Source organism: Phacochoerus africanus, chromosome 4, assembly GCF_016906955.1.
Source record: "Phacochoerus africanus isolate WHEZ1 chromosome 4, ROS_Pafr_v1, whole genome shotgun sequence".
Lineage (NCBI taxonomy): Eukaryota > Metazoa > Chordata > Mammalia > Artiodactyla > Suidae > Phacochoerus > Phacochoerus africanus.
Window position 1 is genome coordinate 59,769,587 of NC_062547.1, and position 24,532 is coordinate 59,794,118.

The 24,532-nt window shown below is 52.3% G+C and overlaps 1 protein-coding gene across 2 annotated transcripts in view; it reads right to left on the minus strand.

Moving 5' to 3' along the window:
• Positions 1-1,251: 1,251 nt before the first annotated feature.
• MAU2 (MAU2 sister chromatid cohesion factor) overlaps positions 1,252-24,532 on the minus strand; it is a 34,243-nt gene continuing 10,962 nt past the window's right edge. Inside the window, exons 2-19 of one of the 2 annotated variants that reach the window (XM_047776443.1) lie at positions 21,362-21,379; positions 20,638-20,703; positions 19,613-19,708; positions 17,995-18,089; positions 14,842-14,869; positions 14,340-14,495; positions 13,010-13,156; positions 12,832-12,922; positions 11,596-11,699; positions 10,915-10,992; positions 10,230-10,295; positions 8,847-8,930; positions 7,300-7,349; positions 7,025-7,102; positions 6,722-6,833; positions 2,758-2,848; positions 1,855-1,982; positions 1,252-1,467 (exon numbers count right to left, since the gene is read on the minus strand). In XM_047776443.1, coding sequence (XP_047632399.1) covers positions 1,393-1,467; positions 1,855-1,982; positions 2,758-2,848; positions 6,722-6,833; positions 7,025-7,102; positions 7,300-7,349; positions 8,847-8,930; positions 10,230-10,295; positions 10,915-10,992; positions 11,596-11,699; positions 12,832-12,922; positions 13,010-13,156; positions 14,340-14,495; positions 14,842-14,869; positions 17,995-18,089; positions 19,613-19,708; positions 20,638-20,703; positions 21,362-21,379 — 1,563 coding nt within the window. In that variant the 3' untranslated portion in view covers positions 1,252-1,392. Of the gene's footprint in view, positions 1,468-1,854; positions 1,983-2,757; positions 2,849-6,721; positions 6,834-7,024; positions 7,103-7,299; positions 7,350-8,843; positions 8,931-10,229; positions 10,296-10,914; positions 10,993-11,595; positions 11,700-12,831; positions 12,923-13,009; positions 13,157-14,339; positions 14,496-14,841; positions 14,870-17,994; positions 18,090-19,612; positions 19,709-20,637; positions 20,704-21,361; positions 21,380-24,532 lie in introns of both variants that reach the window. The other variant, XM_047776442.1, reaches the window with a different exon arrangement.

Sequence of the window (24,532 nt, forward strand, 5' to 3'; positions counted from 1 at the left end):
TGCTTGTGGCTAAGGCACACCCAGGCCTCAGGGCCCAAGCAACTGACCTGAGCAATCCCAACATTCCTTTCGTCACAGACAGTGAGGCTTAGAGAAGCAGCCTTCACAGTGTTGGGTAACAAGACTTAAACCAATAAGCAGCCCTAACTAGCAAAACCACTCAGCACTCCTCATCAGGGAGAAGCTTCCAGGTGCAGGAAGCTAAAGGGAGCAGCTGCCTTCACTGTCCCAATGCCACCATCACCTGGGGCACTTCCTCAACTACCCAAGAGGAACACAGAACCATGAACGGCTGTCTGGGCCCGGCACAGCCTCCTGGGATTCAGCTCAGGAAGAGGTTTCAACGCTGTCCTAAGACCCACTGCAGATAGGTCTCCTCCTCCTTCCTCCTGAGAATAGGGCAGGGGGCCAAGGGAGCCTGCAGGCTGGTGGAGCTTCAGGTGTCTACAAACATTCGCTGCCTAGGAGGCAGCAGAGTTGCTGGAAAGCAAGCCCCTTCGGTCTGGCACCCTGAGTTGGGCTGAGGAAAGCCCTCTCCTTCTCCCCCTCTTCCTGCTCTATTGACGCTGAGAGGGGGAAGGTGGCTGGTGCAAATACAGGAGCGTCAGCTCCAGCCACCACACACGCATACACATGCATACATGTATGGGGTATACAAGCACGTGCACACCCATGGCTGGATAGTGAATCCAGTCAAGGTGCAAATGTTTGGAAGCTAAGTTCCTGGGTCCCCCAGGGCCCCTAAACAGAGGCCCCAGCTGCCAGAAGGAGGGACTCTGGACAGAAAGGCATGCTGGGAAAAGCATTGTGGTGGGACATGTGTTTTTGTCCCTGATGTGTGCAATCACTTCTTCCCTCTAATTTTGAGCCAAAAATTGGCATCTTGCCTCTGGGCACTGGAAGTTGCTGTGAGCAGTGTAAATACTCCAGCCCAGCACAGAAGCCCAGGAGATGGAAGTCATATGGTGATACCCTAATGGTGCTGACCCCCTCTGCATGCAGGATCAGGACCTAGCCAGTGGCCAGCACCCCACTCCCCACTAAGACACACTCTCTTGAAGATATGACTCAGACGTGGAAGTAGGACTGGCAGTTCAAGTCCATTTTGAAGGATGGCTCTGGAAAGTTGGCTCCAACATCCCACATGCAAGCCTCAGCACACAGGCTCCTGGTACTCGGCAAGAATGGCCAGCTGGCCTTTCCTGGGAGGATGAGAATCAGCCCTCCACACTCCCCAGGGACTTGGAAGCTCTGGAGACAGTTGGGAAAGAAGCCTGGGGACGGCCACACCAGCACACCTCCAAGGGAAGCTCAAGTGCCGTCTCGGTGCAAGTCGGGAACACACCAGGCCCCATGGAGCCCCGAGAAGCTGAGTGGCCCCTTCCAGGGGCCTCACAAGAGGCTGGCCAGGCTGGTATTGGGTCCATTCTGAGCTTGGAACTGCAAAGGAGGCGGGCCGTCTGTCCACTGCAGGGGGAAAGGACACACAAGTGAGGTCCTTCCTAGAGAGGAGCAGGAGTGTGCTGGGCTGCACTCCTGCGCCTGGAATGCTGCCCTCTTCAGGTCAGTCACCAGCCAGGGCCCTCCATCTTCCACCCCAAATCAGATGGGCCTCCAGGAAGCAGCCTACATCACCCGCTTGGGTGACAGGTGCCATCCTGCCCATCCAAGGAGGCTCCTGAGGCTAGGCTGAGTTAGGGACTGTTGGAGAGGTACAAGGAGAGGGCAGCCAAGTGTGCACTTCCCTCCTCAGGAAGCATGCTCTGGGCACTGGGGAACACTATAGGCCAGGTGAGCTGGCCCCGAGGAGCAAACCAGCACCCTTGTTTTGTCCTCCCCACCCTGTGCTCGTACCGTGATGAGATTGTGTTCGGGGAGGCTGCAGGCTTCAATGTGGTCCTGGAGCAGCTGCTGTGAGAAGTTCTGGTGCATCTGGGCAGCTTCATGGGCATCCATGGCATTCCCGCAGGCCTTGTTCAGGTCTGAAGGTGGGATACGTGCACAGGATGGGCCTGCTTTGGCCTGCCACTGCCCCCAGACTCTCCCCTCGGGTGTGGGTGGAGCCCTAAAGTCACACCTCAGCTCCACCAGTGGGTTCCTGTGTGCCTAGCACATCACTTGCCCTGAGCCCTATCTCAGGGTCAGCAAAGCCCACTTGCCAGAAGCCCTCACACACGTTCCATATCCTTGAAGGTGAATGAGCAGCAAGGCCCACAGGGGCTAAGAGAAGGGCTGGTAGGGAAGTGAGAGCCCTTGGGGCTCTCTGTGGATGCTGGCCCAGTCAGGGCACCCAGGAGCTCACTGGGAACAGGGCATCTCACTGAGGCAGAAAGACTGAACAGATGCACAAAATCCACCGCAGATGGGAGCAGTATGTGCTCTACCTCCTCCCCAGGGCCCTGGGTGAGTCTATGGACATCAGTTTCAAAATCTGTAAATGGGAGAGTAGGAGTAACACCACTGACACCTGCTGAGTGCCCTTCCGGTGCCCACAGCACCCTGGCTGGTCCTGCCTGAAAAGGCTGACTGCCATTCCCATTCATGGGAAAGAAACTGAGGCCAAGCATCAGGAGTCCCAGAGACTCTGTGTTGATCTCACTACATGAATGAGCCCACTGCCCTCAAACAGGGTCTTCTGAGAAGACTGAGAATGTGCCAGAACTGGGATTATGGTCTGCAGAGGCCCAGTCTAAAGCAGAGGCTGAGAAGGGCTTAACCAGCATCTTCTAAGCCCAGAAGCCCTGATTTCTTACTCACCTCTTAGCAAGGCTGATGACCACAACTGCACTGACATGTCTGGGATCTTGCTGGCCAGTTGCATGGCGGGCACCACCATGTTGTTACTCTCCTGTCAATGAAGAGCAGCAAAAGAATTGAGGGGGGAGGGGGTGCCTGTGGCTGATAGTAGGGACAGCTTGGGCCACACCTGTGACCTCCTCCTGATGCCCGGCAAATTCCTACACCTACCTCAAAGCCTATCTTGGATAATTTTTTGTCTTTTTTTTTTTTTTTTAGGGTCACACCTGAGGCACATGGAAGTTGCCAGGCTAGGGGTCAAACTGGAGCTGTAGCTGCTGGCCTACACTATAGCCACGGCAATGCCAGATCTGAACCGTGTCTGCTACCTACACCACAGCTCATGGCAACGCCAGATCCTTAACCCACTGAGCAAGGCCAGGGACTGATCCCAGATTCTCATGGATACTAGTCGGGTTTGTTACCACTGAGCCATGATGAGAACTCTGAGCCTATCTTAAATGACCCTCTCTGAAGTACTCCTTGACCACCTTGGGGAAAAATGAAACGTCTCCACTCCTTGGCTTGGCATATGCCCTCCTCACTGGGGCACAGTCAGGGGCAACTCTATGTGCCTTTGTCTTTCTAACAAGAGAAAAAGGACTGGCAGCAGTTAGCTCTGGACCCTTATCAGGAACTGATTAGAAATACAGATTCAGGAGTCCTCAGGCTGGGAAGAGGCAGCAGTCTGTCTTGGTGGGGACAACGAGGGTTGAATGGACAAAAGAGAGAGGAAGAGAAGTTTCTGTTATAGATATGAGCCTGCTCTTGTGGGAGGCCACCTTGTGCACAAAGGGCTGTGGGGCATCAAAACACATTAACCCTCCAACTCTGATTCCACCATGTGATTCCAACAGCGCCACCCTCCCAATCCCCAGTATGAGCTGAGTGAGAGCCACTGGGGGCTGTAAACATCCATCCTTGACCCTGCAGTGACCAGGAGCACTGCTCTGACTCCACCCAGCCCAAGGACCTCAAGCCTGCTGGCCTAAATGTTGGGTTCAGGGTGACAATGGGAGAACTTCCTATGGGGCAACCCATTGCAGCCTGAGGAACTCTTGGCATGTAGCCCAGAGACATATAAAGCTTCAAAACCAATTCCTGAGGCCCGCGTTCAAAGCAGCCACGGCTGAACGGGGTATGCCTCCAAAGAGACACTAAAGCCCAATGACTTTATGCTGCCCTATGGCCAGCACTTCAAAGATGAGCTTTAGGTGGGTCTCAAAACTTTTCGAGGAGTTCCCATTGTGGCTCAGCAGGAATGAACCCCGACTAGTATCCATGAGGATTTGGGTTTGAGCCCTGACCTCGCTCAGTGGGTTAAGGATCTGGTATTGCCATAAGCTGTGGTGTGGGCTGCCCACTGGCTCAGATTCCATGCTGCTGTAGCTGTGGCATAGGCCAGCAGCTACAGTTCCCACTCAAGCCCCTAGTCTGGTAACCTCCATATGCCACAAGTGCAGCCCTAAAAAGAAAGAAAAAAAAAAAACTTTTCAAAATTGAACCAAGCTCTTCTAAGATTTCGGAATGCATGGCAGAACAGGAAAAACTACTCTCATCCTATAAACCTAGGGCTGGGCCTCTGGAAGCTGCTGAGAGGGAGCTCCCTTTGGCTCAGGCCTCCTCGTGACAGCTTGGGGGCCACCCACAGAACCTGGTTTTAAAGACTGGTATGATCCTGAGAGGTGTTCTGCATGAGGCCTCCTGCAAACTCGCAATGCCCACGAATGCTCTGGCCCTAGCAGATTTAGTCTCCCTTAGACCTGGAGTTGCTAGGCCTTGGGTTCGAGGACTCTTGGTGGCTTCACACTAGTCACAGTGAGCCAGGCACACAGGGAGCAGCAGAGGTTCCCAAATAAAATAAGCTCTATAATCTGCTTTGAAATTGCAAGAACATGAACCAGGAGCTACAGCTGAAAAGCTGCTCCGCCCATCCTGTCCCACTAAAGTAAAGTTCTGGACAAACGGGAACCAGCAAGGTCCGGGTCTGAAGCCTGGGTCTGCAGTTTGGAGCTGTGTGACCTTAATCTCATCTGGAAATAAGGTAATCACAGCTACTACATCAAGACACAAGGCAGGTGACCTGCCTTCAGTGACAACTCATGCTGAGCCCTTTGTCTAACCCTCGGATGCAAACTGAGGCCACAGTCCTCCTGTGCTCAGTGAGTAGGGTGACAAGGTGTCCTAAGAGTGGAGCTACACTCAGAAGGGAGATCCCAGTACTGGTCCTCCTCCTTTCAGGGTGATGATGCCCCTGGGGTTCAGGCCAGAGCGGCAGGGCATGTCTGCCTCTGCCAATGCCTGTCACGTGATTGGGGGGAGGGGGATACACCAGGCTAGTTAAAAACACTCATTCTTTGGAAGCCCTGGAGTTTGATCAGATAAAACTTTATGAGCTAAGAAAAGTGCTCTGCATTATCTGTCCCCAATAAACAGCTCAAGTGAGTTGGGCTAAATTACAGTGCTGATACTGCTTAAAAATTCTAATAGGAGTTCCCGTCGTGGCGCAGTGGTTAACGAATCTGACTAGGAACCATGAGGTTGCAGGTTCGGTCCCTGCCCTTGCTCAGTGGGTTAACGATCTGGCGTTGCCGTGAGCTGTGGTGTAGGTTGCAGATGCGGCTCAGATCCTGCGTTGCTGTGGCTCTGGCGTAGGCTGGTGGCTGCGGCTCTGATTGGACCCCTAGCCTGGGAACCTCCATATGCCGTGAGAGCAGCCCAAGAAATAGCAAAAAAAAAAAAAAAAAAAATTCTAATAGTTGGAAGTTCCTGCATGACGCAGCAGGTTACGGATCTGGCGCTGCCACAACTGCTATGTGGGTCACAACTGTGATGTGGGTTTGATCCCTGGCTTGGGAACTTCCATATGCTGAAGGCATGGCAAAACAAACAAACCAACAAAACAAACTCATGGCCATTAAGAAAAAGCTCCAACACAGTGGTGCAGAGAAAGATAAGAGATAAAATTATAAAACGGCCTAATAAATAAAACTTATTCAATGGAAAGAGCTGGAAGACAGAAGACACATGATGATTTTCTCCTTTGCTTCTCAGACTTTCTACGATGAACAAGTCATATTTTATATTGACAAATGTTATCTTAACACGATTAAAGACTGGAGTTCCCACTGCGGCACAGAGGAAATGAATCTGACGAGTATCCATGGGGATGTGGGTTTGATCCCTGGCCTCACATAGTGGGTCAGGGATCCAGCGTTGCTGTGAGCTGTGGTGTAAGTCTCAGATGTGGCTTGGATCTGGCACTGCTGTGGCAGCTACAGTTCAGATTCAACCCCTAGCCCAGGAACTTCCATGTGCCACAGGTGTGGCCCTAAAAAGCAAAAAAATTAAAGGCCTCATGAGGTTGATGGTTTAGAGTAGGAGATGATGTACATACATCCCCAGATGAGGAGACCTGGAGTCAACTGATTCCACCAGAGACCAGCTGGCCCCAGTGAGGACCAGCCCTAGCCCCAGGGAGTAGTGTCCGTGAGGGTGAAAACACAGGGTGCCCTGAGGACACCATGTGTGATGGGCAGAGATGGAATCCTTGGCATTGTGGCTGAGATGACATACCTCTTTGTCCCCAGGTATTAACACAGTAATCTGTCCTCAGTTTTGCCAGCTCTAGCTCCCTTGAGCCCTGCGGCTTTGCCTGATAACTGCCTGTGGCCAACATTGGCTCTGCTGCCCCACAGATACACCCCCCCAGGGATCCAAAGCTCCCCCAGCCCTGCCCACCCAAGCTGTTTGAGCCAGGGTATCTTTGTCCTGGCTGAGCCCCATGGAGCAATGGGAGATAAGGGGTCACTGAGATGTGACTGTTGGGGGCACAGGATGGGAGGCACTTCACTGCTGGGGTCTCCCTCTCCCCCGAGTAAGCACCACACTGGTCTCCTATCCTTCACCCTAGCCTGACACTCACCCTATGGTTTCCCAACACATAGAAGATGTGGCCCAGGAGCACAAGGGAGCAGGCTGTGAGCCGGTTCAGGTCCTCTGCGTTGGACATCTTCAGGGTTTCCCGTAGAAATCGCCTTCATGAAAAGAACAGATGCTGAGGCCCCATTGGGAAGGCTTTGGAGGAAAAGGCAGCAGTAGCCTTGGGGCTCTGGGCAGAGCCCATCCAGCAGAGGGTGGGGAAAGGGGACCTGAACATGAGCTTTGCGGGTGTAATAAACACCAGGAGGTGCCCTGCTTGGGGCTCCTGCCCTCTCCCAGTACTCACTTGGCCTCATTATAGCGTCCCTGGAAGAAGGAGAAGAGCCCACGCACGTAGAAAGCTGCTGCTCGGAGGCAGTGCGAGCTGAAGGGAGAGTGGAGTGTCACACCTTGGTGGGGTCTTTGTGAAAGTGGCAGATTTATAAGAGAGGAATGGGAATGGGTGTGCAAGTGTTGGGGTACATGGCAGCCTGGGGCCCCACAGGTGCTCATGCCATCCCAAAGACCATAGAACGCATAAAGTAGTTGGTAAAGTGGAACTCGGGGCCTGGGGCTACCTACCTGACAGGGAAGCTGTGGTCTGGATTGATCCTCTCCAACAAACTGTACAGCTGTGAAAGAAATGTCTACAAGTTAGGATACTTCTGCATTTCTAAATATGAGAGTTCGGCCCCAATGTGCCAGTAAATTGACTAGAGCTGCCCACAACTCCCTGACACACCTCAAATCTCACACCTGTGGGCAACCTGCCAGGAGAAGGGGCAGGATTTGATGTTTTAGGTTCCCTTTGGCTGTCATATGGAGGGTGGGTCTGGGGATGAGGGCTGAAGTGGGCTGGAGCAATGCTCTCATAGTCCCTTCAGGAGTCAGACATTGGGGCCGGGTTGGGGTAGGGGGAGACGCAAAGGAGCCAAACTCCTCCGAGACCTGCCAAGGCCACACCAGGCCCTCATAACCCTGCCCGCTGTGCTTCCTGACTGCTGGAATGGCTGGACTGGGCTTTCTGCCCAAAGTATGCAAACCAACCAGTAATCTAGGAAGTTAGCTAGGCTTTTTGTAGCCCAGAGATGATAGCGGCCTGAACTAAAAAATGAAAGCTGTGAAGAATTCCCATTATGGCTCAGCAGGTTAAGAACCCGACATAGTATCCGTGAGGATGCAAGTTTGATCCCTGGCCTTGTTTAGTTGGCTTAAGGATTCGGCATTGCTATAAGCTGCAGCAGAGGTCATAGATGTGGCTCAGATCTGGCACTGCCATGGCTGTGGTGTAGGCTGGCAGCTGCAGCTCCAATTTAAACCCTAGCCTGGGAACTTCCATATGCTTCAGGTGTGGCCCGCTCCCCCGCCCAACTTCAAAAAAAAAAAAAAAGAAAAGAAAAGAAAAAGAAGAAGAAGGGGAGACATGTAGCTAAATCTGAGATACTCTTTAGGAAGGATCCCAGGGCTAGGGGAGAATCAAAAGGATGAGGAGGTGTTGCAAGGGGAAGCTAGTGGGAGGGTACTTATCCTGCGAGGGCAAGCTCTGGACTATCTCTCCACCCCAGCTGCCTAGGACGCCAGAACAACCTAGGGGCCTATGCAGATGGCCGTCCAGGCTGTTGTTCCTCAGAACTGAGCTGCAAGGGCTCACTGACATTCTAGAACAGACAGCTCAAGGTAGAAGAAATTGTTGTTTGTTTTTTCCCTTTCAATTGCCCTGAGGCATATGGAAGTTCCCGGGACAGGGATCGAGTCTGAGCTGGAGCTTTGACCTACTCCACAGCTGTAGCAATGCTGGATCCTTAACCCACTGTGTCCGGCTGGAGATTGAACTGGCGTCTCCACAGAGACAAGCTGGACCATTAACCCACTGTACCACAGTGGGAACTCCAAGTTGTTTCTGAGGGAACCAATAAAACTTGGCTCATTTTCAGTAGGGAGAAGGGTTCATTTGTTTTAGACTTAGCTTCCCCCAGCCATGACTATGCTCTGACTGCATGAGACACCTTGCTGGAAGGCAAGTACCCTGGGGTTACTGAGATTTACTGGTGCCCAGGACAATACTCCCTACCACCCTCCTCCAAGAGTTGAAAGAAAGGATACCAAACATGAAGCATGTCACCTACTACCTCTTGGTGTCTATTTCCTTCCCGTATATACACACTCGCCAGGTTGGTCACGATGAAGGCCCACAGCTCCTGGTGATTGGTGAGCTAGAATGGGAGACAAAACGTGGTAGGGGGCTGAGCTCAGCACAGTCATGTCAGAGAGGCTACTTGGAGGTATCAGAGTTATGTCTTTATTCTCTTCATCCCAAACACACAGACCTTGCCTCCAACATCCAGGAACAACAAAAACTGTTAGTTCTTTTCATTATAAAACCATCATCCATGTTATGGAGAATTCAGGAAACAGAGGGGAAAAAAAAAAAAAAAAAAGCCTCCTTTGATCCTGCCCTCAGAACACATTACTGTTTGGGCTATTCTCTACTGTCTCAGTACTGACACCTGGGTGGCCCATCCCTCCACACGACAGGTAGTGACCCCAGGATCCCAGCATATGCTGATACAGCAGAGGAACACACTGGTCCTGCGGGAGGCAGGTCCCTGCCAGGAAGGCCGCTGAAGCTATTAGAGGCTAGATGGCTCATGGTGGACAGACCACTGTCCCCAGTACTTCTGGGGAACAAGAATGGCCACAAGAGAGACCAACCTGGATGGGCTGAGCTTTCCCAGTGGGGCTGAGCGAGCATAGCTGTGCAAGAGGCCAAGGGTGCCTAGGAAGCACGGACCCCACCTGGAGGACCCTGGAAGGTGTCAAGAAGGTCCAGAGGGTCTCCTGACCAGAGCAAAAATACTCCAAGATATTTGTCCCAGGACCACAGAAAAAGTATGTTTGGGGTCAGGGGGAAGCGGGGTTTGGGCTCTAGTCCTGGCTGCACCATCTTCCTCCTAGGCTGGTGGCAAGGACTCCCTGGGGCACACACCATTCATTGGGAATTCTGATGTTGAACCAAAAAAGTAGCAGCCATTTATAGGAAGTGGGATGGGGAAGAACTTCATAGGGCCATGGGCAACATGGGCTGATCCTGACATACTGCAGTGACCAGCAGCAGCTGACCGAGGTCCCAAGCAGCTGTGACAGGACTGGGAACCATGAGTGAGAGCAGCTGAACAGGCCATGGCACCAGCTGGAGCCTGCCTTAAACAGCTTCCCCATGGCTGCCCTCTTGAGTTGGCTGAGGAAACCCCACTCCAAGCTGGCCAGAAGCGCCCTCGCTCACAGCTATCCCTCATCAAGCTGTGCTGCCAGTGCTGGCCTCGTCTGCCTCTGAGTAGCCCAAGAAGGCCCTGCATAAATGGTACATCACGGTCACAGCAGGTGTCAGGCTGAAAGTTGTGGAGTCACCTGCTGACCATGGTTTTGTGTGGTTGTTGTCCTCATCACAGACCATACCCGACTGCTTACTGAGAAGCACCGCCTGCCCCGTAAAGTGAGGGCCGGCACCTTACCCGCAAAGCTGTGGTGAACTGGGCTTCTGCGTTGTCCATGCAGTTGACAGAGACACAATACAGGCCCTGGAAAAAGAAGGTGCTGAGGGCTCAGAGCCACATGCAGCTTTCCCAGAGCTGCACGGCTGCACCAAGGAGAGCCTGACAAGTGGTGACTCTACTGAGCCAACTATATCTAAGCTTACTTTTTTTTTTTCAGGGCCACACCTATGGCGCATGGATATAAGTTCCCAGACTAGGGGTTGAATCAGAGCTATAGCTGCTGGCCTACACCACAGCCACAGCAACATAGGATCCAAACCATGTCTGCAACCTACACCACAGCTCATGGCAATGCTGGATCCCCGACCCACTGAGCAAGGTCAGGGATTGAACCTGCATCCTCATGGATACTAGTCAGATTTGTTTCCGCTGCACCACAACAGAAACTCCCTATATCTAAGCTTTATCTTGACAAACTAGGAGGAAGATGGCATGTTTAATTATTCCTGCCTCCTGGGACCAAAGTCAAGTTGGACTTGATGAAATGCTTGACAGAATGAGGCCGACTGGGAAGATTCTAAATCTTGCGTGGAGTGATAGATATGCAGTTATTCACTGAAAGGATTCAAGATCCTGACTGGGGTAGTGGTCAGAGGTTACTCACTGGGGTGGGGCCAGGGATGGATAGCCCTCACACACTCACCAGCAGTGTATGCAGCTGTGCTGCATGGTTGGAGAAGAGCCGGGGGGACTGCTGGCACAGCTGACAGACCTGGGAGATCTGCCGGGAGAGAGAATGTCTGATGTCACGGGGTCTGTAATGTGGGACCCAGTGTCCTGGCAGCATTGGGGAGAGACCCAAAGCTGGTGGGTGTGCCCTTACCCCACAAAGGCACAAAGTCCCAGCAGATGTTCCCACTTGTGAGGATTAGGTGCAGCCTTGACCTCTTTGAGGCCAGTGACCCTAGTCTGTTACCCGTCTTCACCTCCCTTTCCAACTTGGGTCTCAGCCATATAGCACCTTCACCCTACTCAAGGCCCAGTACCCTTTCAAAAAGGTGGCAATCGGGGATTATGAATTACAGGACAGGAGGGGGTGTTAGGATTGTCATCAGAGGATTCTAAATCCCCAGACCCCATGTTCCTTGGGCATGCAAACTTTCAGGGAAAAAACAGTTTATTTGTATCAGATTCTCTGATCAACTGTGTCCAGGCAGGGCTATGGACTGCCAGGTTAAGCCAAATGACATACACAGACATGTCTTGCCGATACACACTGGACACATTTACACTCTCCTGTGTGACACCCTCCACAACCCAGCACACTCAAACCACCCTACCCCTCAGCCTTCCCATTCTGTGTGTGCAGCCCCCAGTGCCTTACCTCCTGCAGGGCAGTGGCCTTGTGTCCTGTGACGAGTCTGCACATGATGATGTGCTCGAGCAGGATCACTTGGAAGGAGGACAGAATGGGGCTGCAGTCGAGCACTGGGGGAGAGAGGCAGGAGTGAGCTCTTGAAGTGCAGGTTGAGGAGACAACTGAGGAGACACCGACCTTGGGTCCTGACTGACTCCTGGGCCTTCGAGCCCTCCTGCACACCGGCACCTCAGCTACCTGGGGCTGAGCGCACTTGCTCTGCTAGGTGATGGCCCAGCATCCAGTCTGTCACTTTACTCAGTTCCCATGGGACCCTCAAACAAAGGGGTTCATATCCCTGTCCAGGTGAGGAAACAGGCTCACAGGCAGGCTTTGGTGACTAGGGTATTATTCTAAGAGTAAGACATTCCTGGAGGGATTCGTCTTCCATCCTCACTCCACCCTGACCCAGCTGAACGAATGCTCAAGGGCACACTGGACACAACAGGTTCTAGAAAGGTTGAAGACGACTGGGAGGGTAAGACCAGGCAATAGGCCTCAGTGGGGGGTACCCCAGTTTCTGGCTGCCCTGAGCAGCTATCCTCTTACTGGAACCAGACAGCACTTCCCCAACTCATCTGGAGGGAAAGAACCACAGTCCCCTCGGGTATTGGTTCTCTGGCTTTAAGCCTCCTCCCCAGCAGCATTGGCAAGGGTACAGGGAGTGAATATGGTCAGCAGGGGTGCATGCCAGCCAGGGACACATGGAGCTCTGGGTTCCTGCTAGTCCCTGATCCCACAGGATGGATTAGTTAAGCAACCAGGAAGAACCCAAGACTTCCAGAGGACCTGCTGTCTGTCATTTCCAATCCCGACCTCACCCTGAGGGCAATCTACATCACAACGCTGATAACAAACATCAAAAGCAGACACTGCTTTTTCAACTGAGCACTGCTGTCTCAGCAGGCCCCGTCCAATGGAGTCCCACTAACCCTCTCAGCTACCCTGTGCAGTGAGGGGGACAGGACAGAGATGGCACCACCTCCTACCCTCCTGCCCTGGGGATCAGGGATCCAGTCTAGGCCTGGCCTGCTCTACCCACACTTGGATTATCCTCATCTGCCAACTGGGGTAATTAAGACCCATATGGCAGGGACTTGTGCTGCAGTCTTTCAAGGTCCTTCAGACCCAGCATAGGAGGTGGTGGTTGAGCTGCTACCAAGGGGTTGCTCAACCCACTGAGCCCCACAGAGCCTGACTTACTCTTGAGCTTCTCCAGCTGCATGAGGGCCTTGTCTGTGTATTTCTGTGCCTTCTCTAGGTAGCCGGCTTGCATGGAGTGCATCACAGTCACCTGGTGACAAGATCAGATGACAGCAGTCACTGGGGCCCTCTTCTCTCTCACCTGGGCCCCCGGGCCCTGGCCCATCCAGGGACTCACCAGGTAGACAAGCACGCACATGTGCTCCTTGGGCAACCAGTGGAAGAGGTCAGCAGGATTGCTGGGCAAGATCTCGTCATCATGCAGTGTAGAGATGGTCTGGATGCACTGCTGCAGCTGCTTTAGGCAGGGCTTCACGCTTTTCACCTGCAGCAGACAAACAGCACTGCACACCTGAGTGCCTCTCCGCTTCCACCAGGTGCCAACCACCCCTAGAGGTAGGTCCCCACAGTGACAACTAGCCAGGTCCTGTCTGCCCATCGACTCCTCTGCCCTTTCTTCCCAGAAGCTCCTGCCACATCCACCACCTGCAAGATGCCCACTCCTAGATGGGTCAGCCAGTTTTCAAGGTAACGGGGCAGGGCCAGATGGGTCATCTGTGGGACTGACGCTCAAACACCACCCAGCACTGGGCCCAACACCAAGGCCAGGGAGAGGCCTATCCAAAGACCCTGTAGCAGCTGCATTTCCTCCTTCCTGCAGTGACCACAAGAGAGCAGGACAGCACTGGTTATCCTGGGGGGTGGAAGTAGCCACTGGAGGCCCTGCAGGTGCCATGGTTTGTCTGTACAAACTGCTCTCTGCACCAGGAAGTTTTCCCAAGGCCCTATAGGCTATTTCTGCGTTAGCCGTTAGCACCCCATGAGAGTGTGCTTTTGTTCCTATGCACTGAGTGAAACGCTTGGCCCAACAGGCAAAGGTGGGTATAGGTAGGGGAACTAAGGAAACCCCTTACCAGTGAGAGGCCGACTTGGCACTTTCTGGGGCCTTCACTGCCACCAGGCTCCGCCTGTGGTCATCACTGTAATAGGGTGGGGAAGGTGGATAGGGCAGCACCCCTCCAAAAGGCTGAGACATTCGCCCATGTACAGGTACAGCTGCTCCCCAACCATATGAGAGTTACAGAGTTGTATCTCAGACCCGGCTGATCCTCTCAGTCCCTACACAACCCCCACAAAGCTGTCATAGCTGGCAGGGTGGGGGTGGATAGACACTGCTTGAGCACCTGTTGTATGCAGGCCCCATGCCAGAATTCCCAGTCTATTTTCTTGTATTCCCCAAACTGCCCTGGAGGCCTTTTGACCATTCACACAATAATTGGATGTGTGCGAAGTCACAACGACTTCCGCTGTAAGGGCAGGAACAAGACAGGCCCATTCTTGGAGTGCACTCTGCCCAAAGAGGCAGAGTACTCATGCGAGAGCACTACTGGGCTGTGAAGGAACTGAACCCTAAATGACAGCTGTGCCCCAGAGCTGATGTCTTAGCCAGAGGCCCACCCACCACCCGCCTGCTCCCCAGCAGCCTTCGTGTGAGAAGTACTACACACCTGCCCAGCATCCAGGTAGTGGGTCACCTGGAGCACCAGGAAGAAGACACGCAGAGACTCTTTCTGGATGGGGTTCCCTTGCCAGTTCTCAACTATCTGTCCACAGAGGGTCAGCAGCGGGTGGACTTCCTGCAACTTGCGCTCCATCAGTAGCAGCTGAGGAGGGAGAGGTGCACGTGCTGAGTCCCTTCTGGTACAGGGCTGCTGGCCACTTGCCCATGTGCTGTGGGACTGCTGGCACCTCGAAGGGAGGGTGAAAAGCCAGGCTGGAACCCAGGAATAGGCAGCTCCAGCCCAGGCTGTTCCGTCCTCAGCACAAATTCCACAACCTGGAATTTGAGTTTTGCCTCTGAATCCAGCTGGGGACAGGGGCCTGCCATGCATGAGGATCTGGGCATTTGAGGGGCCACAGCATGGCGAACAGGCGAGGTCTTGGCAGACCCTGTGGGGACCCGGCCCCTCATCCACCACACTAGCCCCATCTCACCCAGCCTCCACTTACCATCCCTTTGCTGAGCAGGAATAGTGCCCTGGAAAAGAGAGGGGTAATCAGGTCTGGGAGGCTCAGGCCATCTCAACATTCACAGGGACCCAACGAGCCACCTCTGTGACAATTAAGTGGATGACAGTGGACCTTGGCCAACTACGTTTGTTTTATTTATGAGAGTGCTCTATTTTGTTCTACGCCTTTTTCTTTAGCTTTTCCCTTGCTTACTCATGTGGTTCAAAAGCCCAGAAGATAGGGAGTTTCCATTATGGCTCAGCAGGTTAAGGACCCGACGTAGTCTCCATGAGGATATGGGTTTGATCCCTGGCCTCGTTGAGTGGGTTAATGATCTGGCGTGGCCCCAAACTGGTGTATGTCACAGATGCCATTCAAATCTGGTGTTGCCATGGATGTAGTGCAGGCCTGCAGCTTCAACTCTGATTCGACCCCTAGCCTGGGAATCTCCCGTGCAGTGGGTGCGGCCATTAAGAGGAAAAAAAAGCCCAGAGGTAGAAACAAGTGCTCAGAAAGTATAGAGTCAGGGTACAAGATAGCACATCCATCATAATCTCTCTCGATAACAGCAGATCATGGGTTTCACGTCAGTGGACAGCATAGGGTGGGGCAAGGAGAGAAGAGGAGCAAGTGATCAGGCTCAAGTGCCTGAACCCAAATCTGAGCCTCACCAGGCGCCTGCTGTGCCCCAATTCCTTATCTGAACCAGCCAAGCCCCATCAGGCTCTCCTAAAGGTTGAGGGGATGAAACTCAGGAAGCCTAGGCATGTCATCAACTTCGCTGCTGTCTGGTCTGTCCCCACCCTTGGGGATGGCGAGGCCAGGAGATTTCTAGTGTTTCTCCTAAATCTATCTTAGCTTTCTAAATGAACATGTACTGCTGTCATCAGCAAGAAAAAATAATAAAGTGAACACATAAAAAGTTTAGGAACAGTTAAAGTAGCAGAGGAGGGAGCCAGAGCAGCCCAGCCTCAGCCCAGCCTCTGGGAGCTCATCAGGGCATGGCCACTGATTTTAGGATCAGCTGTGGGGCTATGGTCACATAAAGCCTAGAGGTCCCCAGTTTCTTCAACATCTAAGTCTTTGCCCCGTCAGTCTGTGTAAAGTTCCCATGTGCTGCGGCTGACATTCCATCAGGTGAGCAACGTTCCAGCTGAGGAGACTGAGGTGGGGTGTGAGGTCATAGTCACACAGTGAGAGATGTCTATGTTCCTGGCCACCTTGCCATTCCTTGTCACCTCATGGTGTGGACACTCTAGGCTCTACTGTCTGACTGTTGAAATTTAAGGCCTAGAACTTCATGTCAAGGTTCCCATACTTTCACATCACTAGGCCCTAAGTCCAGGATCAGAAGTTCTGTGTTGGAGTTCCCGTCATGGTGCAAGGGAAACGAATCCGACTAGGAACCATGAGGGTGCAGGTTCGATCCCTGGCCTTGCTCAGTGGGTTAAGGATCAGGCGTTGCCGTGAGCTGTGGTGTAGATCGAAGACAACGTGGCTCAGATCTGGCGTTGCTGTTGCTGTGGTGTAGGCGGGCAGCTACAGCTCTGAATAGACTCCTAGCTTGGGAACCACCATATGCTGCAGGTGCGGCCCCCCTGCAAAAAAAAGACACACACACAAAAAAGTTCTGTGCTAGGTGACCTGTAAGCACCATGTCCTGGTGAAGCCCACCCACGTCACGCACCCACAGTGGTACAGAAGCCTCTCTGAGGACACTTGTGAGTAAATATGTGCAGTGTGCAGCCATCCCCATGCCCTGCAATGCACGTCACCCTGTACCTAGTGGTGACACAAGAAAGACAAAAAGGGCCAGGAATATGGGGCCACGCTATGTGATAGTGTCCATGCCAGGGAGGAGAGCCAGGGGATGAGAGCTTGTAGGGAACTGTGTGGACTCCTGTTGAGTACTCCAAAGTCCAGAGCCCAGAGTTAGTGATGGTTTTGTCCCAACAACCCCTTGGGACAAGCTTAGATTGTCTTATAGAATCTTCCAGGATTCCAATGCATACAACAAAATAAGAGTACTGTTGCTTGGAGTCTGTCTACTACAGAGGATCTCTTTGGGAAAAAAAAAGACAGACTAGAGGTCCTCTTAAAGGGTGCACAGTGATGCACTGGTAGCCTCTGACCCCTGACCTCAATGCCAGGGCTCTAGTCTCCAGACATCCTAAGTAGTTTCATGTATAACATGAACCTATGTACCTTCTTCTACATGAACGTCCACTTACTCTGTCTCTTGCTGTGTATCTAAAATTTCCTGGGTGCCCCCTAATTGGGGGCCCTGGCTGCCAAGCACACTGCCCATACTCTCTACAAGCACCACTCTTGCACCTGCACCACAAAGGTGATCTGATCAGCCCAGCAAATCATACAAGCCCCTCCTCCCCTTTTTTCTTTTTACAACTGCACCTGCAGCATATGGCAGTTCCCAGGCTAGGGGTTGAATCGGAGCTGCAGCTGCTGGCCTATGCCACAGCTTGCGGCCACGCAGGATCCTTAACCCACTGAGTGAGGCCAGGGATAAAACCTGCATCCTCATGGAGACTATGTCGGGTTCTTAACACAGTGAACCACAATGGTAACTCCCCATACAAGCCCTTTTTATTTCAAGAGATACTAGAAACATGCAAGTGCTAATAGTGCTGAGAACGCCAGCTGCTCTTCACCCTCACAGCCAACTCAACAACTTACTTCACCAACCAATGGGGCAAAAGCTTCTCAGGGCTGCCTTACCTTTTTTTTTTTTCTTTTCCCAATCTTTTTGCCTTTTCTAGGGCCGCTCCCACAGCATATGGAGGTTCCCAAGCTAGGGGTCTAATTGGAGCTGTTGCTGGCCTGTGCCAGAGCCATAGCAACGCGGGATCCGAGCCGCGTCTACGACCTACACCACAGCTCACGGCAATGCTGGATCCTTAACCCACTGAGCAAGGCCAGGGATCGAACCCGCAACCTCATGGTTCCTAGTTGGATTCATTAACCACTGCGCCACAACGGGAACTCCCAGGGCTGCCTTACTTTGCATGTCTCTTACTATATATAATGGTGGTAATCATTTCACATTGAAATGCCATTTCTATTTATTGTCCAGGATCAAGATGGCCAAACTCTTTCCAAGGAAAAGGAGAAAGGGCCCAGGGTGAGGGTGCCTACCGTGTATACTCGGATCCTACCACCCGGGCGTATTCGGCCCCCACACCTAGGAGGTCACAGGCTGACACCAGGTCCTTCTCAAGTGTATGTAGTTGCTGAAAAGGAGAAAGAGCAATGGCCCTCACTTCCAAACCGCTTGCTTTACAATACCTGACTCTACTGCTTTGCTGGCAAGTTAAAATGGACCTCCCTACACATCAACAAAATTACCTCAGTGTCAGTTTCGAGCTAAATTAAGCACATTATCTCATCAACATTAATTGCTTTGGGTACAGAACTCCACTTTACTTACAGTGTACATCATCTAAGCTCAATAGTGCACAGAGCCAGCAGTTAACACTAACAGGCGCAGACCCCTCCAGCGCCATGAGAGTATGTCTGCATGCTGCACAGGTACCCTCAGGGGCTGGTCACAAGGGAAGCAGCCAAAGGAGCCTCAAACAAGGAGGGACTCTTTCGGGGGTAAGTGTCTATGGGAGTTTCAAACCCAGCAGCCTCAACGAGCTGAAAGTGGGGGACACCTGTGGGGCCTGGGTTTGAGATCTTGGGTTCTGTGCTCATAGCACCCATCAACTCTGTGACCCAAGGCAGGTGACTCATTGCCCGGCCTGCTTCCTCCTCTGCCAACAGGCACAAGAGCTCACGGGAAGGTTAAAGTAAGACAGTTCAAGTACAGGGCAGGTGCAAGCCTAGGGGGGAGGTAGGAGCTCTGGTACGTGAGCTCTTCTCAGCAGGAAACCTTCGGAGTCAAGTCCTCCTGGCATTAAGGGGTTCCTGGGGTTGGGGGGAGGGGCAGGGGACACTTTCAGGCCAGGGCCCACTGTGTGCACAGGTGGGTGATGAGGCCTTATCATGGAGGGTGAGCAAAAGGTGGCCTGGTAAGCAAGCTGTGTCAGGGTTAGGAGAAGCTAGAGGCTAGCCAGTGCGGGAGGTGTGGGCAGGGCCCAGGACCAAGAGGCACTCTTCACTATGGAGTCTACCCAGCCCCCGGCCTGCAGGCTCCTCCACTGAGGCAGGAAAGCCGTCCAGACAGTGCCCCCTGTTCCACCACCTGAGGATCTCAGAGTGCAGGGACCAGGCATCACCTACATTTGAGGAGCTTAAAGGAGGCTGGGGGCAGGGGGGCTGTGTGGAGCCCAGGGTGAGGTTACATACAGCAGGCCCCAAAAGTGGGCTCTAGGAGAAAAGGCTTGACTCCAGCATCCACCGCCCAAGAGGCAGCCCCTTGGAATCTCACCATCTCTCTTAGAAAATAGAGTGAAACTATGGCAAGAAATGTTCCTTAAATTTTGATGAATGCAGGCCAAAGAGAGCACCAGGAGGGAGGGGAACATGAAGACTAGGCCCCAAGTCAGCTCAAGAGGAAAGATACTCTCACCAATCATCCTGGGTGCTGCTGAGTGAGAGGCCTGTACCAGAAGTACTGCCAGGGACAGTCTGGAGGGGACTTGTGAGCAGGTCAAAGAAATGTTCCTATGTCCCTACCAGCTCAGTGCAGCAGCCTGAGGAAGAACCTGTGTATCCCAGAGTCTGCTTATTTGTATTGGGGGCAGTTGTGCCCCAAGGTCACGGCCCCAAATAGGCACCCACACATCTCGGCCAGGCCTGCAGTACTCACAGCAAGCTGGAAGAGCAGGCGGCAGTGCCAGTACGGGGTCTGTTGTGAGATCTGGATTGCTTTCCGCAGCAGTGGCTTTGCTGCATCAACAGAATTCTGAAAGGAAACAGTCAAGTTTGGGGAGGAAAAAATGAGCTGGCAGCAAGCTGGATTCCTTATGCAGCAGCTGCACAGCCAGAAGGCCATTCCTGTTCACACTTACCAAAGGATTTCTAGGTTGCCAATTTGCTTGATTAAAGAAGAAAAGATATTTTATTAGACTCACTGGCTGGGAAGTCTCTGCATTGATCTTAAAATAACTCCCGGAGTTCCCGTCGTGGCGCAGTGGTTAACGAATCCGACTAGGAACCATGAGGTTGCGGGTTCGGTCCCTGCCCTTGCTCAGTGGGTTAACGATCCGGCGTTGCCGTGAGCTGTGATGTAGGTTGCAGACGTGGCTCGGATCTTGTGTTGCTGTGGCTCTGGCGTAGGCTAGTGGCTACAACTCCGATTTGACCCCTAGCCTGGGAACCTCCATATGCCGCAGGAGCGGCCCAAGAAATAGCAAAAAAGACAAAAATAAAAACAAAAACAAACAAACCAACAAAAAAAACCTCCCTATTCAACTAAACTGAACGTAGCTTTAGTTCAAAATCCTGAACAGTCAACTAATTGCCACCTTTTCCACTCTGCAACCAGAGAGAGGGGTCAGAGCCAGCAAGCAGGTCACTGCTCAAAGTGGGGAAAGGAAATTTTCAGCTACACCTGAGATCAGGAACCAGCTGAAGAAGGTAAACTATATGCACTTGTTCAGGAACTAATCACCTTTAGCCTAGGAACAAGGCTGTTTTCCAACAATCTTCTGTAGAAAAAGATTTTGCTGGCTTTTGTTAGCATGTGATCACCCATGGATGCCCCACGCCAGGTGCAGGAGACAGTGACAGAAGTGTTAAAAGCCAGAAGGGAGTCTACTCCTGACAGTCCCAATCTGCCATTGTGCAAAAGGAGAAAGAGTTTGCTTTCTGAAACCTTCATAATGTTCTTACCTCTTGACAGTATAATTCAGACAAAAGACTCGCTGCTTCAAATTTAACATCTTCAAACTGTGGGATCTAGTGATGTTCAGTTAAGGAAGTAGAGACAATGCAAAACGGTCAGTTTAAAAGGGGAGTTCCCGTTGTAGCTCAGCAAAAAAACAAAACGGACTAGAATCCATGAGGATATGGGTTCAATCCCTGGACTCGCTCAGTGGGTTAGATATCTGGCGTTGCCATGAGCTGTGGTGTAGGTCGAAGATGTGGCTTGGATCCCGCATTGCTGTGCCTGTGGTATAGGCTGGCAGCTGGAGCTGTGATTTGACCCCTAGCCTGGGAACTTCCATAAGCTGCAGGTGCAGCCTTAAAAAGCAATAAGTAAATAAATAAATAAAAGGGTCATAGCTCAGGGTTCTTACATGGCAGAGGCTGGCCCAATAGGCATTTCCCCCCCAAACCCCAAGTTCACATATTTCCCCCTCCAACAATCCCTGAGCTTACTGTTAGCTAGGTGTGGAGGCAGGTGCTGGGGCATGAGGAGGAGCACAGCACCCAGGGAGAAGCTGCTGGTCCGAAGGGGCAGCCATGGTCACGCAGGGATGCTCCAGGTGGTCTGTAGGGTCAAAGCCCAAACCCATGAAGGGCATTATAGGTGGGATGGGATTCAAGATTATAACACATTCTATTTATTTAGAAGGTGCTTTCCTTAAAGGGAAAAGTACTAAGAAAAGGATACTTGCTGTGATATCAACCACTGAAAAAGAAAGAAAAAAGGATTAATTCTCACCCAAATGCTTAGCACCTACTTCACTGGCTCCGCTTTGGGGTTTACATAGGTTGTCTTGTCACCAAAGGCTGCAGGTTTAACACTTGCTGCAGGTTTCCTATTTAACATGGGAAGACGGCCTGCTCAGCCTGAGAGAGTGGGTTTGTTCTCCTTCTAACCCAGCAACCAGTGTGTGTACAGGGAAAGGGAATATGCACTTGCTCCCCTACTGATAGGCTTCCTGTCCTCCACGCTCTGGAGTCCAAGTTGGAGACCTCTTTCCATTATGGTAGCAATGCTTCAGAAGTGTAAGGGGCTAAAGATTAAAAAAAGAAAAAGAAAAAAAAAGAAGTGGAAGGGGCACAGAGGGGCCACTACATGTCACTCACTGCAGTACACCAAGAGCGAATCATGACAGGAGGTATCAATCAAAGTTAGAGAGTTGGTCTGTGGGTGTTCATCTTTCTGGGAGAAGTTAACATTTAAAAGATGCTTGAGGGAGTTCCCTTGTAGTGCAGCATGTTAAGGATCTGGCATTTTCACTGCAGCAGCTCAGGTTACTGCAGTGGTATGAGTTTGATCCCTGGCCCAGGAACTTGGAACTTCCACATGCTGCAGCGAAAAGAAATGATGCTTGGAAATGAGCTAAGGTTAGCCTCAGAGGGGAGGGAGGAACTCTCTAGGAAGGACTGGTGTGGGCACCCCCCAGGTGTGACAGGTGGGTAGCACAGATGATTCTAAGATCTGAGCTCAGAGATTCTGGTGGTGCAGCAGGTTAAGGATCCAGCACTGTCATTGCTGTGGCTCAGGTCACAGCTGTGGTGTGGGTTCAATCCCTGGCCCTGGAATTTCTGCATTCTATGAGCGCAGCCAAAAAAACAAAAAAACAAAAACTCCAAAAAACCCCACCAGATATGAGCTCACCAACTACAAGCTGAGATGTAGTTCAGACAACAACATGCTCCCTCTTGGGGATAACTGTGACCTGGAGTTTCACATTCCAACAGACGGTCCCAGGGCAGTCCACCACACACACTCACAACAGTCTGTCAGACCATCTAGGACTCAAGCATACACCTGACATCCTGTAAACATTCTCAGAGCCTTAGCGATTGTTGGAAGGCAGATCCAGAGCCCAGAAGACTCTGATTCGCTATACCCTGTGGGAGAACAGTGTGTGGATGTGGAGGTGGGTGTGGGGGGTTGGGGTATCTGGTGCTAGGCCTTGCTGGGTGAGGATGTGGGTATGGGAGTTGCCAGGCAAAGAAGGAAGACAAAGAAGAGCCTGTGAAAACAGCACAGAAGCCTTACCTGGGTAGCCAAGGAAAGGCTGGAAGGCACGCTGATTCTCTGTGCCACTCATAGAGCAGTGGTTACTGGGTCAAAGTATCCTGATGTCACCCCTGGAGTCTGACCCAGACAGAGGCATAAAACAAAAGCACCCAATCAGATCCAAGTTTTAAGAGCATCCTAGATGCAGCAAAGGATGCAGAGGGAGGAGAAGGAGCAAGAGGAGCCAGAGGCCCATGGATCTGATGGCCCCTAGGGAGAAGTGCCACTGAAGCCAGGGGGGCAGCCTTAGGGCTAGAGAGGTTTCTGGGGCTCAATGAGTGGTAGCCAGGGAAGTCACCAAAGAGGCTGGGGAACACTTGGAGTTCGTCTAGAGACCAGCTGCCTAAAAGACACAGGTGGGCCAGTAGGGGGAGCTGTGGGAGTGGAAGAGAGGGACTGAGTAACAGAGGGAATGACAGAGCACTGGAGAGCCACTGGGCTCCTGTCTGTTGCCTGTCTGTCTGTCTCTCACACATGCACAGAACCTAGGCAAAAGGCACTCTGCAGCCAGGCACCCAAGGCCGCCCTGCAACAGGATCAGGAGGAGTTCAAGGTCTCCAGAGGGATGGGGCCAGTGCCTGCTGTCAGGAGTATGGCCCCAGAGGTGAGGCTCCTCAGCTGCAGGCTCTCTACAGGGACAGTGAAGACAGGCCCAGTTCCAGCCACAGTGAGGTGGAGAAGTTGGTAAACACAGAAATTAGGGCTTTCTTTTCTTTTCTTTTTTTTTTTTTTTTTCAGCCATGCCTGCGGCCCATGGCATGTGGAAGTTCCTGGGCCAGGGAATGAACTAATACCAGAGAAGTGACCCAAGTGGCTCCTTACTTGCTGCACCATAAGAGAACTCCAGTACCTGCTTTCCACAGAAGCCACTCCTCACAACCAGGAAGGGTGGTTCAGCAAGAGATGCTCCAGAAGGCTGCCAAGTAGAAGGAGGGACAAGACCCCATAGAGGAAAGCATGTGATTGAAAAGCTGGGTTAGGGACAAGTAAAGAACTGGTCCAACCTCATGATTCCATGGTTCCATGATGCAAGCTCCACATGCAAGACCTACCTTGGGCAAGACCTCCATGCTCAAGGGGAGCCCTTTAGAGTACAGGGTGAATAAAGAGAACTGAAACACACGAAAAACATACGCCTCCCACGTGAAGCTGTGTGGTTTGCTCTCAACAACCCATCCTGGGTAGCCAAGGCTGAGCGGGCTCATTTAACCCACAATGCACAGCTAAGTTTCCAAGTCAAGCTTGGCCAAGCCTCAGGACTTGGCATAAGGCTGACCCCATCTATGTGTCACTGTCCTCCAACAAGATGAAGAGGGCAACAAGACAAGAGGTGAAACCCCTCCAGTGGGGTGAAGATGTCTTTGTTTTAAGTCTGGCCCAGGGATGCTCTCCCTACTGCACAAAGCACACTCTAAATCCAGAGGTGGGAGTTCCCGTCGTGGCGCAGTGGTTAAGGAATCCGACTAGGAACCATGAGGTTGCGGGTTCGGTCCCTGCCCTTGCTCAGTGGGTTAACGATCCGGCGTTGCCGTGAGCTGTGGTGTAGGTTGCAGACGCGGCTCGGATCCCGCGTTGCTGTGGCTCTGGCGTAGGCCGGTGGCTACAGCTCCGATTTGACCCCTAGCCTGGGAACCTCCATATGCCGCGGGAGCGGCCCAAGAAATAGCTAAAAAGACAAAAAAAAAAAAAAAAAATCCAAAGGTGAGGACAGCCCATGAAGACATAGTGGGTGGACTGTGAAGGGACAGCCAGTTGCCTACTGCCTGGGGAGAACTCCACCACGGTACTTCTCTACCACCTTGGTCTGTG